Here is a 13456-nt window from a genome sequence, read left to right on the forward strand (position 1 = left end):
ATGAAGCCGCACTTGGATAGATCCTGTCCATCTTGCGTAATGCAGCCCTGCTGGTACGTGCCGTGCTTAGAAATCCTCTTTTTTTTCCCTCCTTTTCATTTTTCAGCTGCCATTTGCAATTCTTTTTCTCTGCCGTCCGATTCTCCGGCGTCCTCCTTATGTGGACTCAAAGCAAAGCTGGCCTTTGAACGACGTTTGAGAAGGATTGAGCCCGACTCGTTAGCCAGCGATCCCACCAATTTGCGGGGGACGCGGAGCTGCTCTTACAGCCATCAAAATATTAAGCTTGATCAAATTAGAAGGCCGACTGCGGCCTGGCGTCCACAAAGACCAGCCACCTTGACAGTCCAAAAGACAAATCATATCGAGTTCTATTTTCACGAGAAAAACTTGCTTTTTGTGGGGACAAAACTTGATAATAACAACAATGACTGATTATGCCTTCTTAATTATTAACCTTTTGTACTTTAAAGTGGTTTATTAGCGCGTCAGCCTCAGAGTTCTGGGGTCGAGGGTTCAATCCCAGTTCGGTCGGTCCTCACTGTGCTGTTTGCATGTTTTCCCCGGGCTCGCGTGGGTTTTCTCCGGGTATTCCAGCTTTTTCCCCACGTTCCCAAAACATGCAAGCTAGGCTAATTGTGAGGGATTGGTTGTTTTTATCTGGAAAACCATCTTGGGGTGTCCTTAGTTGGCTGGGGTATGCTCCAGCATCCCGTTAGATTATTATTGATTGTTGTTTACTATCAGCAGACGTAATTTCACTGCGTTTTACTGTGTTTTACTGCATTTTACTGCGTTTTACTGCATTTTACTGTGTTTTACTTCATCAGTAGTTATCGTTCGAGAACTTTGACTTCCAGCTGTGATTAAATCCACCTTTCTTAGTTGAAAGACTTCAAATTCATTGAAAGCCGCGTTCAAGTTCCATATAAAAAGTCCGAAAAGTTGGACTTCAAATAACATGTTCTGTCTTTTCTTCCTTCAAAGTTATCGCCGTGACGTCTGACGCACTTTCCCAACCTCCTCCTTGCTACCCTTGACGCATCCCTGAAAAGATTCTTTCCACTTCCATCATATGACGTCATTTTCTATTTCGTCACAAAACATTTCAGATTCCAAGTTTCCTCAATGCCACTTCACATTTTAAGAGAACTTTGTGACCTTCCACGCAAAACACTATTCCGTCCATGTCTTTTCCGCCTCTATTAGCTTAATCCCTTTCACGGCCCCATTTTCTCCAAGAGCCTCCTTTTTTATGAACCAGAAATTGACCTCATACCTCCCGCCGGCAACCTAATTGCTCCGGCTAATTCGCCGGTACAATAGTGCACGGGCTGTTTAACGCTCTAATCTCTTAGAACTAATTCTCTCGCAGACCGTAAAAGAGCCGGGACCGCCTCGGAAGCCACATCTATTCACCTATCCACACAAAAGTCAAGCCACATTTTTAAAGATCTGATATTTATCTTCGCTCTTAACCTGAAATTTCAGCTTCTACACGCCATTTGCGTTAATTATGTCGGAAACGGGGACGTTATGTAAGCGGCGCTCATCTTCTTCTGTCGGATCTGAATAAGAGGAGATCAAAAAAAGGGGGCGGGGGCAAGGGGCCAATGGTGAAAGAGCGTTTACTGCTTTTTTTTCTCCACTTCTTCATTCTCACCACATTCTCTTTACCTCACGAGCCGGATTCCCACCATCTCGCTCGGACATTCCACTTTAATCTCCCCCGGTTCCCTCACCAGCGACCTATCCCTCTTCTCCTTTTTTTTAATCAGTCCATCACAGGTCCATCCTCTCCTTTTCTGCCTTTTCTTCATTAATCCCACGTCCGTCCCGCTTCGCTCCGGCCGTGCGAATCTCATTCCAATCCCAAGTCGCGCCATGCCTACTAATCCGCCGATCGTACGTACGCCGGCGCGCGTGTTTACAGCTCGGGATGAGTCGCGCGCAGAGGTGTGTGCGTGCGTGTTTTTTGGCGTGCGAGAGGGAGGTTGCAGGTGCTGCCAGTGGAACATAAGAAGGGCATGTCCGTTGGGAAACACACGTACGCAACATTTATGTCACACCGATGAAAAGGGGAAAAAAACTATGCAATTCCTCAAAGTATTCTGCCTCACTTTAATCTTCCCAACTCAAATAAACATGCAATAAGTAGACTATCCAATATTTTCGAGTACACATTTCATGTTGAGTATTAAAACCCTGACACAAAAAAATATCCTGACCCCCAAAAATGGAGAATAAAGCTTTGAAATAGAGCATCTCCATGGCTATTTCTACCTTTCCGCGAGCAGGCTTGTTTTTTCGTACGCACTCACCTCGGAGCAAGTGGCCCGGCGGCGGCCGCGGTCCGCTCGAGTCGGCTCGGCTTCCTCGCAAGTCCACAACAGCGTCTCGTCATCGCGCACACCACAGTGCATCCTCCTCTTTCTCTCGCTCTTTCTCCCTCTCCTCCTCCTCCTCCTCCTCCTCCTCGTCAAAGGGCGCAGTGTCCCTCCCCGAGCGCGAAATAACGGCGTCCGCACGCGCCGGAAAAGTCCGACTTTCCACGGCGGCGTGTGTATCTCCTGGCCGCAGATCAGGAACGCGAGCGCGATGCTTCCAGGAGCAACTTTGGTCACCTTCAGCGCACTTAGCTGCCTCCTCCTGCTCCTCCTCCTCCGCCTCCGCCTCTGCCTCCTCCTTCTCAATGCACCTCCCACTCGTCTGGTCCTGAGCGAGTGCTCGCAACCACATCATTTAGCACGCCTGTGCCTGTAGTTTTGCCCGATTTAGTGTCCGTGTGCGCATGTGTGGTCGGAATCCCTCGCTATATCACGCTTTAGATTTCGCCATCTATTCACAGAGTATCCCTATTTTTTTTTGGACATTTTGATACCTTTCTTGGCTCTATTTGTCCCACCTCCACCCTGACTTTCAGATGCAACCGATCAGGGGTTGTTTGCTTTTGTCTTCCATTCAAAAAATTCCCAAAATGATGCATTGAATGCAATGAAATTTACTCGTATCTCAAATTGCTCGTATATTGGGGCACTGATAGTGATTACTTTTGGTAATTATAGAAATAGTGTGTTTGTGTAGTAGTATGTGGCTGAGAGATCAATTTTTATTATGGATACATTTTTTTACAATGTGATAGTATGTATAAATCCAATTATAAATTGATAAAATGGTAAAATAATGAGTTAATACAATTATAATAATGACAAACTGAAAAAGATTAGGCTCTAAAGTTATATTCATGTTTAAAAAATACACAGCACTTAACTGTAATATTTCCTTTCAATGCCATTGATGGCTGTTGGCGTCCAATCCGTTTGGACTGGGAAGGCTGACCGCAATTATTTGTCGGACCTCTAGCACACAGTCATATTACAGCCAATTGGGGGCTCTCTAAAGACTCTAAGCAATGCCTACTGATATAATTTGGTGTTACTAATGCTGTAATGTGAATGAAGTGATAACCGTGGCAATGGCATTTTCAATCAAATCAAAAGGCTTTAAATTGGGATGTCCTGCTTTGTCATTTGTGGGAAATGACTGAAAACAAAACCCGCATTTCCCCAGATGACATTTAATCATTAAGGCCACGCACGGCAATCCAATCTTTGGCCGTGTACAAGATACACGGCAAGTCAATCTGCTGGGGATAAAGCTGGATTTTCAAATTGACATAAGAGCTTGGCCCAAACCCAATCTCAAAGAAGCCATCACACAAGCGCACATTAAATATAAAAAAAGGATGCTTCTTGTTGACGGTCCACAACACCAAGCTAAATTCCCAAAACGTAGAAAAAAACTTGCCGTTCCGCCCCTTTTTGAAGCTTTAGTCCCACCTGTTTTGGTTTGTGGCTCCCTATTGAAAATAGACCTGAAAGCACAGAACTGATTTGCATGTGTGCTATCTTTGTACATCAGGGGTAGGGAATCTATGGCTTGGAAGCCACATGTGGCTCTTTTGATGGCTCATATATGGAAACCGATAAGAACGTCATAGCGTCACTGTGGCATTAATTTTTTTCATTAGTTTTCTGCATTAATTCTGTCTTTGATAGCCATTGAACTCATTGATATTTATTGATTAACAACAGCGTAACAATGTTGTCAAAAGGATTGTTTTATGTACTTTAAAGTGGTAAAATGACTCAGAAAATACACACATTTTCATGTATTGTGACTTTTAGATGGTGAATATGGCTCTCAAGGAATAACATTTGAAAATAGGAATTGTTTACAGCTCTCTCTTTCAAAAAGGTTGCCGACCCCTGTTGTATGCCGAAAGTCGGGTTAGCTTCCCATGCGACAAAATCACTCCGTTAAATGTCAGAAAGACAACGTTCTGAAACGTAGCGTGATCCCGTGATACCCCAATGTGCCTCTGCGTGTAAATATTGCAACCCGGCTCAATGTATGCGCTTTCATCTGTACATGGCGTTGTTGGCTTTTGTGCGAGTGTGTGTGTGTGGCGGCGTCGCTGCTTTCATCGGGCGCTGTGAGCTCTGTTACGGGGTCAACAGGTCGCCACGCTCCACCGAGTACAACATCTCACTGAACGTTAGTTTGACAGGTACACACACACTCGTACACACACATATCGAGGGTGACGTGTACAGAGTTTGCAGCCTGGCCATTGTAATGGGAGCTCGACGTGTGTCACGCTTGCCAAAAACAATACAAGAGTGAATAAAAACACATCACCATCTGCGGATTGCTTCTTTCCGCTGGTACAAAATGGACGCCTGTGAGGAGACACATGGTAGAGTGCACCTTTGGGCCCTCACCAAAGTACATTGGGGCCCTTTGGGTGCGTTGGGTGGTGCACAACAACAGCACTCCCAACAGAGCAGCTTGCGATAAACATTCGTTTTCGTGCTAAGTTAAAAATAAACATTTTAACGGGAACGCCTACAGGCGGCCATTGAGACCTGATTGGGCCCGTTGAGGATGATGGGGTGCAAAGTCATCGTCGGCACCCTCGGGCGCTACGGAAAATGACAAATAAAGGGATTTGGGGAGTTTTTGCCACTTTTGGGTATCAAATGTTTACAGTAGAATTTTTTCATTTCACGTTGGCTTGAAATGCGAAGGCTTAATAGTTGAGGTTTTCGTTAAAAAATAGTCGTTAGACCCATCGTGGCCATTTTGCATCAGAAAAGTTTTCCGATGTTAAAAGAAAATGTGTCAAAATGAACTTTTATCAACTTTTAAAGTTTTCGACTGTAGATAACAATCAAAACAAGCTTAAAGAATCAACAGTCGACCTCAATGCTAGTTTCATTAGCCTCTCTATTGGATTTCGGATCATGCATTAGCATTGAGCTATTTACCTTTTTAATAGGTTTGATTAAATGCATCCTCTTTACAATTGGGCGGGGCAATTAACAATTTAAAGCGAACCATTGGGTACTATTTTGGAGGAATTGTTCCCTGTTTGCTATTTATCGTAACGTCATTGGCCACTCTTTTGCCCAATAGAATTCGAGACAAAATAAATCATCTCGACTGCCATCACTTGCAGGGTTGTACTTACGATTATATTTTTATATTCCGCGGCTCTATTAAGAATCAAACATTAAAGAGCAGTGCTAATTGTCATTTGAAATCAGGTTGAGTTCTTTCATTTACTTTTGCACTTCCGTTAATGAAAAATACGGCAGACATATTCCTACAGGAACGATTAGTGCAACGACTGTATTGCTGTAATTTATGGTCTAGTTATTCCTCACAGTATCAACTTAATGGCCCAGCTAAGGCAATTATTTTCTTAAGTAAAACTGGGTTAAATCATGTTTGTGTCAAAACAGTGCAAATTCCAGATAAAACACACTGTAAACTGGCGGAATCAGTCGTATCCCAAAATGTTTTATTGTCAACGGATAAGTCAGTCGTTGCAGTGGTTAGTCTGTCAAGCTAATTGTTTATGTCACTATCTCTGTGATTTGTTTTGAATTTTGACAACAGGAAAAAAATAGCTAAAGATGAGAAAAATACAGTGTATTTATGTATTTTCGTCTTGAACTTTTGTCCCAGATTAGCTTCCTTCAGCACAGCTCCATCTAGTGGCTCTATACCACAAACCCTACTACTACTACTACTACTACCACTTCCATTACTACTACTACTAGTACCACTTCCATTACTACTACTACTAGTACCACTTCCACTACTACTACTACTAGTACCACTTCCACTACTACTACTACTAGTACCACTTCCACTACTACTACTACCACCACTTTCACTACTACTACTACTACTACTAGTACTACTTCCACTACTACTACTAGTACCACTTCCACTACTACTACTAGTACCACTTCCACTACTACTACTAGTACCACTTCCACTACTAGTACCACTTCCACTACTACTACTAGTACCACTTCCACTACTACTTCTACTAGTACCACTACTACCACCACTACTACTACTACTACTAGTACCACTACTACCACCACTACTACTACTACTTCTACTACTACTACTTCTACTACTACTAGTACCACTACCACCACTGTGGTACTGTGTACGGTACATTAATATTCGATAATCAAAAACAGCATTTTTCAATTTTCGTGGTTGATCCATAACAAACCCTATTTTGAATTTTACTAACCAAAACTTACGCATTTCTTTCACCATTGCTCATGTAAGAGCACTAACCTTCTAAAATCACTTTAAGATCAGCGCAAAAAAATTCTTGGCGATCCTTCCACGGCAAAAACGTGTTGATCATAAAGTCCGATCTACAATACGCCGTAAAAAGGCACAAGATGTCAACATGCAGCCTTTGCAAAGCAACGACATCCAAATCAATTATTTACCTCCGTGTTGAAATGCACTAAACTGCTTGAGGATATTTAAAGCAATATAAGCAAGAGCTACCTCCGTGCATAATGGCAGCCAATCCAATCCAATGGCTTTATAAAAGCCACAAGTGAATTACCAAAACAAGGCGTAGCACATAAACGGAAATAAGGCGTATTTACGGCGGCCCTTTCCAAGACTGCCAATGGATTACCATCAAGTTTCAATTTCTACAGTACTTCAGCCACTTTATATTTGTACTGGTACAAAAGCCTTGTTCTCTATTCTCATTGGTGCTCAGTACGAATACATTTGCCTAATACAGACGAGATCAAACTGAATCAGTAGTCGGTTCCCGCCGTTGACTTCAGAAAAATGGCTCCATTGATGTTTTATGACGTCTCATTCCAGGAATATTGCATGATCATATTTAATGCTCGCCCGCATGCACAATCAAAGACACAATAGAAATGTCGAGTGAATGATTGGCCACAAGTCAAATGCATGTGACGTTTTTCCATTTCTGAAGAAATACAATTGTTATAGAAGTTGTTTGATTTGGGACGGGTTAAGAAATTTGGAAATTGATCCGATTGGCTGTCCGCCAATAGGCGTGGCTTATGTTTTGTTCAAAGACAGCTTGTTGGATTTGTGGTTGTGAATTTTGGAACTCTTTGAGTAGTTCATGACTTATTTTGAATAAAATGCCTATCTAGAATGACATTTTCTGAACTGCTTTATCCTTATTAGGGTCGCGGGGGGTGCTGGAGCCTATCCCAGCTGACAATCTGAATCAGTGGCCAGCCAATCGCAGGGCACAATGAGACAAACAACCACACAACTACACAGATCAGCAGAAAGAAGTCAGCAATACACAAACAAGTTGCATTGGGGCTTTTGGGAATATAACAGCCAGGCAAGAGGGAGAGAGGAGAAAAGGTGGAAGGCTGCAGAATAGCAAAGAGAAAATACAGCTTTAATGAAGCACTGTGTTAAAGAGATTGCAGCCTTAAAAAAACAACAAGTGTAATCACCGTGATTATTCCTAATTGAATCCCCCTTTTCAAACATGCCACGCCATCCAGCCACCAGTTGGGAGCTTTTTGTCCTTCTGCATCCTCCTCTTTGTCAAATCAACATCTCCCTCCCGCCTCCTATCATGTTTAAGGTATTTAGCCTGTGTCCTTCAGTGGGGCATCAATCTCTCAAAAGCCCCCCCAGCCTCTTTCCCTTCCCCCTTCCTCACCCCCGTCCCCCCTTTAGATGACTTACCTCCCGAGAAAGAAATCCACTCCATCTTGTTGTTTTATGTTCCAGGCAAATTTAGTCCCGCGTCTTTCTCTCTCCACTCCCAAACTCCCTTTCACTTCATCTCGGCGTTGTGGGCGCTCTCGCCCTCCCTCGCCTCCGCCGCCTCCCCCGACGCCAGCCACCCCGCCCTCCCCCCCTCCTCGCCCTCAACGCGAACACGTATAACTTATCACCCCGATGCGATAATTGGTGCGTCTCGGCTGCAGATGTTAGCGCACTTTATTTAGCCGCCGCCGTTGTTTAAACTAGGCCGATTAGTCGTCTGCTACTGTTTAAAAAAAACCCAACAAAAACAATGTTTTACTTTTATAAATTGTGGTGCTGGGGGCCAGGCGGGGTCGATTTAGGGGGGGCTTGGAGTGGAATTAAGCGATGTAACAATTGTCCGATGCTGTGGAGTTAATGAGGATTGGGTTAGAAATCTTTGGGCTGTCGCTATGGTTACGTAGCGACTCCAAATGTGTTCCTGCAACACTAATTTGCATTCTTTTGTCTTTTTTGTTTCTGTCTGCTAAAAGCTTCGTTCATGCCTTTTTTTGTAGGTGATTAAAAGTAATAATTCAAAGAATGAGGACAAGTTTATTATCAGGATTTAAAACTAAGATGATGAAGTTTTGGGACAGTCAAGATAAATGTTAAATGAATCCATTTATATAACATACAATGATGGTGTTTGAGTGGGATTTGATTTTTAAATGGACTTAATTTTGGGCTGTTTGTGTAATTTCTCATTTTACATAACAAGCTGCCATGTATTGTTTAATTACAACGATTAATAGAGGAATTAATAGAATCTTTAACCTGTTGATTAGCAACATTTTCATGCCAATTACTGCAAAAAAAATGTGCTCATCCTAGTTTACAGGTTATGTAATTAAATTGCAATGTTCCAGTAAATGACAACAAGGAAGCAAAACAATGCAATATTTGTTTTTAAATACACATAGTTTAGAGTTTTATTATCTTCTACACAACAAGAAACAAGGATTTTAAATAAATTTTAGTTTTCTGTTGTAAAATTCAGCAATTTTAAGGCAATTTTAAGGGTGCGACTTATACACGAATGCGACAAAACATAGTATTTATGAAGTTTATGCTTAAGTTTTAATTCAGTGGTCTTGGATTGGATGAGTTGATTCTAGAAGAGACTGCACTTGATAAAAGTGAAGTAAATTCAGTGCTTTCTGTCCAAATCCGACTGTAAATTAGAGCGATAAGCTTGATGCAAGGGGAATACAATTAATGAGGCATCAGGGGACGGTGTACACAGAGTGGCGTCATCATCATGATAAAAATAAAAAAAAACACTGCGATGTTGTCTTTGAAAGCAGTAACTTGTCTGAAGCATCTTGCACAGCTGGCAAAGAATGACTCAAAGCACAAGCGTCCCCGTTGAGTTACAACTTAAGCGTCCAGTGTGAGGCCATTATCCACTTAGCATTTGTCTGTAACTGTCTCGGCCTATCAAATTAAATCCACTCCCCCATTTAAGAGTAAATTTTGGTACGGGATGTGCTCCCGCGAGTGTTTTTTCCCCCCCCGCAAAAGTAGCGCTGCCAGACATATATTGTAATGATGGGGAAATTTCACTCTCTGTGCATTGGCTTACTTTGAAGAGAAGAGGAAATCATTTGGTCATTGGGGTCACTCGCCTCAATCCTTCATTGGCCTACTTGGAAAAATCACCACCACCAAAAAAAATGTCTACTTCATCGTTACACAGAAGGAAAAATCCACACTTTTTTGGGTCTGACAGACTAACGGAATAACATAATTTGCCTTATGCTTTTTAGAGTTATTTTCACGACACTGACGTGAGTTTATCCGGTGACTTTTTTGGCTTGGTATTATGGAGTAGGACAAGTAGCCCGCTGATTCTTATTAGTTACAGAATGACACCAGCAGAGTTCGGTAATTTAATTATATCACCGTGTTAAAAAGAAATCGGAACCATAAATGCGGCCTCACTTAACCTGCAACGTTGCAATTGTTAAAACATGACACCGTCTGGGTCAAGGGTAGGGAAACTATGGCTCTGGAGCCGCATGTGGCTCTTTTGATGGGTGCATCTGGCTTTTTGTGAGCTAAAATATGGAAATGGCTGGTGACAGAACTTGGATATTACATCTAGAACTGCTTTAATCTTCTTTTTTTTGCAGTAGACTCTTATGGAATGCATTTTCTCATTGATTGGCAACAGCATAAGAATATTTTTAAACAAATATTCATTTTTTTCCACTTTAAAAGTGGTAAAATTACAACAAAAAGACAGCAATTTGTTAATCAGGACAATACTTTTGTGTTCAACTCAGACAAGGTTACAAGACTTCACAAAATCACTTATTTTAGGGATCATTTCTTTTTCTGTCTCGTGATGAATCGATGTTTTGGCTCCAATATTTTGCATTGTTCTCAGCGTTTGCACGTTTTTATAATTATCTTTGCACATGTTCAATACATGTATGAACCATAGAAAGCTTTACAGAGATTTTAACAACGGCATGGGAAAATAAAAGAGATTTGCTATGCTGTAATTCCTTAACATTTGTATTCCACTGTTTCTTTCTTCTCTGATTGTTTGCTATGTTTCTGACGAATGGAGCGCTTGATGATGAATGCTAATTGGTTGCGCTTGTCTGTGTTTCAGCTAACCGGACTCTTCTTGGAGGTGGTGGAGGTAAGTCACATTCTTATATAAAATGTTACATAAAAGTCTTTAGAAAATAACAAAATAAGAAAAGAGGAATATGGAGAATTGCCTAACTTTATTCATCCTGTATTCGGGAAATTTCGTTGTCACAGTAGACTAATAGACTACTAAAAGACTAATAAACACACAGGGTTTAAGTATATACACTTGGGATGATTACTGAGTCGAGGTAGCTGGTTACGAGAGGAAGGATTGGATTGGATAACTTTATTCATCCTGTATTCAGGAAATTTCATTGTCACAGTAGACTAATAGACTACTATAAGACTAATAAACACACAGGGTTTAAGTAGACACACAAAAGCTGATTACCAAGTCCAGGTAGCTGGTTACAAGAGGTAGGATTGGATTGGAACTTTATTTTATCCCTTACTCGTGAAATTTCCTTTGTTGCAGTAGTAAAGGTATATGGGATGCATTAAGATATATTAAAATGCATTTAAAAAAAGATAACCAAAACCCCAAAAAGTATGTTCCTAAATTGATAAATTGGCTCAGTTGAGGTGAAATCAGGCCATGGTGGCTCCCTAAACATTTCCAAAATGTTCATCCTTTCATTGTTTGCGGAGTACGGTTTAGACGGTTTAGAGGACGTGTTAGATGGCACTGTGCTGTCCATCTTTCGTCTCCAGAGTACGCGCCAGTCAATAGTCATTAACGGATGTGGAGTGTCGTGGATATAAACAGCCATTTTTCAGTGTATTGTCGACTCAGTGCTTTGCGACGTGTGTGTAATGTCGGGAGTCTGCGGTTAATCGATATCTGTAATAAATCCGCTCTCCTAATGCCGCAACTTGCTCTGGCAAATTTGGGACATCTGCCCGGAGACTGGCTTTCCTTAACCATGTCATAACAAATGTTTAAAAAACCCAAAACAAACGGCGCGTGTTGGTGTCGCATGATACACTTGCATGCTCCTACAACTGCGTTTTTTCCCCCCCCTGGAGCGTTGTACCCAAGCAGTAAGTCTTCACATATACACGCACATAAAGAACTCGGACTGATATCACATCAGCCGGAGCCTCCAGCTATAAAATAAACAACATTCCCTTTGGTTGTTCACACATTCATGCACACAGTAGTAGATGCACTTCAGTGGCAACGTTTGATGTCGTCCCGAAACTCCCTGTTGGGTCCACCAAGACAGATGGTTTCTAGAGGCCCACACACACCAACATATGTAGTACATAGACCCAAACCAGCAACCACACAACCTATGAATTCATTAAACTTGTTTACGTTCTTCTTCTTTCTTCCGTTGCTGTCACGTTTTAGGGTGTTTACATTTGACCGTAACATCCATTTTTTATTTGTCCGTGGAAGAGTCGTCTTACGTTCGGTCAATCGGGGGCGTGTTTGATTTGATTTGTCTTTTTTTTTTCGTTGTTATTATTCGTCTCTCTCGTTCTCGTACGCCGCCGTCTTGTCCTCAGGGGGGGTTGCGAAGACGACTCCAGTCTCGGCTAGGTGTTAATTAGGAAGAGAGGGAGAATGGAACAAAAAAAGGACGGGAGGGGGTGCGAGGGGGTGACGACAATGAATTTAAGATCCAATCACGTTGGCGACAGCCACTGGGGAAACAAACGTGCATTCGCAAACAGAGTCGGGGGAGAACAATAATAAACAGGCACTGATTGTTGGGTGGACATCTTGAGCGACTGCGACGCCAAAAAAAAAATAAGGAAAAGTTTGCATTCTTATTTGTCTATCTGAATGCATGCGTGTTGCTTTTTCTTGGGGGTTGATCCGAGTACAAACGTCCTTTGAGCGCTCCACTCACCCTCAAGAGTAGGCGCTCAACAGCCAAACACATCAAACAGACACCTGCATGCATTATTTGGACACTGCGGCCCACTTGCTTTTATCTACACGTGAACAAACAAACTCGCCGGCAGGAAACCAAATGTTTTTTTATATTTGAACTCGCTCACATATGCAATAGCTCAGCTCGCTTTTTAGTGTTTTCTTGAGCTGATTGCTTTTTAAAATATACTCCAATGCATAGATAGATACCGGATCTGGAGACGAGAGGTCTGTCGAGATGGGTGAAAATCAGTTACGGACTTGTCGTTATTGGCATACAGTAATACAACGAAAATATGGCTAGACATGGCCGCAATAATTGAAATATTGCAAAGTAGGGTCATCTCTATTATAAGTACTTCTTCAGTCCTAGTAGCAAGAGTTTCAGGGGGGATTTTCACATTTTTATGAACTGAAAAATTAATATTTTATAGCAGAAAAAATCGTGAAGAACTAAATTTGCGTTAAGTGAAGTCGTGATAATCGAGGGAAGGTTCAGTGTTAGTTTGCAGGTCACATTTGTGACAATTTGATCTCATGTGGGCTGGACTAGTTTATTTTTGGCCATAAAATATACTAAACATTTGTCTTTTCCTTGTCGTTTTAGGGTACTTATACAGTTTTCTTGTATATTTTGGATGATTTTCTATTGACTTTAATGGAATTTTTGGGCTAATTCCTGGTTGTTGCTCACTTTTAGATTTTTTTGGGCCGTTTCTAGGTTGTCAGGCTGCTTTTGGAGGCATTTTAAGGTTGTTTGTCAACTTCTAAGATGCCAGAGGGCAAAAGAATGAACATGACCAGCAAAATTCTACTTTTCCA

General features: G+C 41.8%; 2 protein-coding genes across 9 annotated transcripts in view; one reads left to right on the forward strand and one right to left on the reverse strand.

Moving 5' to 3' along the window:
• flrt1b (fibronectin leucine rich transmembrane protein 1b) overlaps nucleotides 1-8187 on the reverse strand; it is a 30295-nt gene extending 22108 nt beyond the window's left edge. Inside the window, exon 1 of one of the 2 annotated variants that reach the window (XM_077732659.1) lies at nucleotides 8083-8187. The gene's annotated coding sequence lies outside the window, so the exon portion shown is untranslated. Of the gene's footprint in view, nucleotides 1-2321; nucleotides 2649-8082 lie in introns of those variants that run through there. The other variant, XM_077732658.1, reaches the window with a different exon arrangement.
• The window catches only part of macrod1 (mono-ADP ribosylhydrolase 1), a 131098-nt gene that overhangs the window by 43623 nt on the left and 74019 nt on the right, over nucleotides 1-13456 (forward strand). For all 7 annotated transcript variants that reach the window (XR_013328615.1, XR_013328616.1, XR_013328617.1 and 4 more), the window contains exon 5: nucleotides 10769-10798. Coding sequence is in view for 2 of the 7 variants with exons in the window: in XM_077732660.1 (XP_077588786.1) it covers nucleotides 10769-10798 (30 nt within the window). In the remaining 5 variants the exon portion in view is untranslated. The remainder of the gene's footprint in view (nucleotides 1-10768; nucleotides 10799-13456) is intronic.

This window comes from Stigmatopora nigra, chromosome 14 (assembly GCF_051989575.1).
Source record: "Stigmatopora nigra isolate UIUO_SnigA chromosome 14, RoL_Snig_1.1, whole genome shotgun sequence".
NCBI classification, from domain to species: domain Eukaryota; kingdom Metazoa; phylum Chordata; class Actinopteri; order Syngnathiformes; family Syngnathidae; genus Stigmatopora; species Stigmatopora nigra.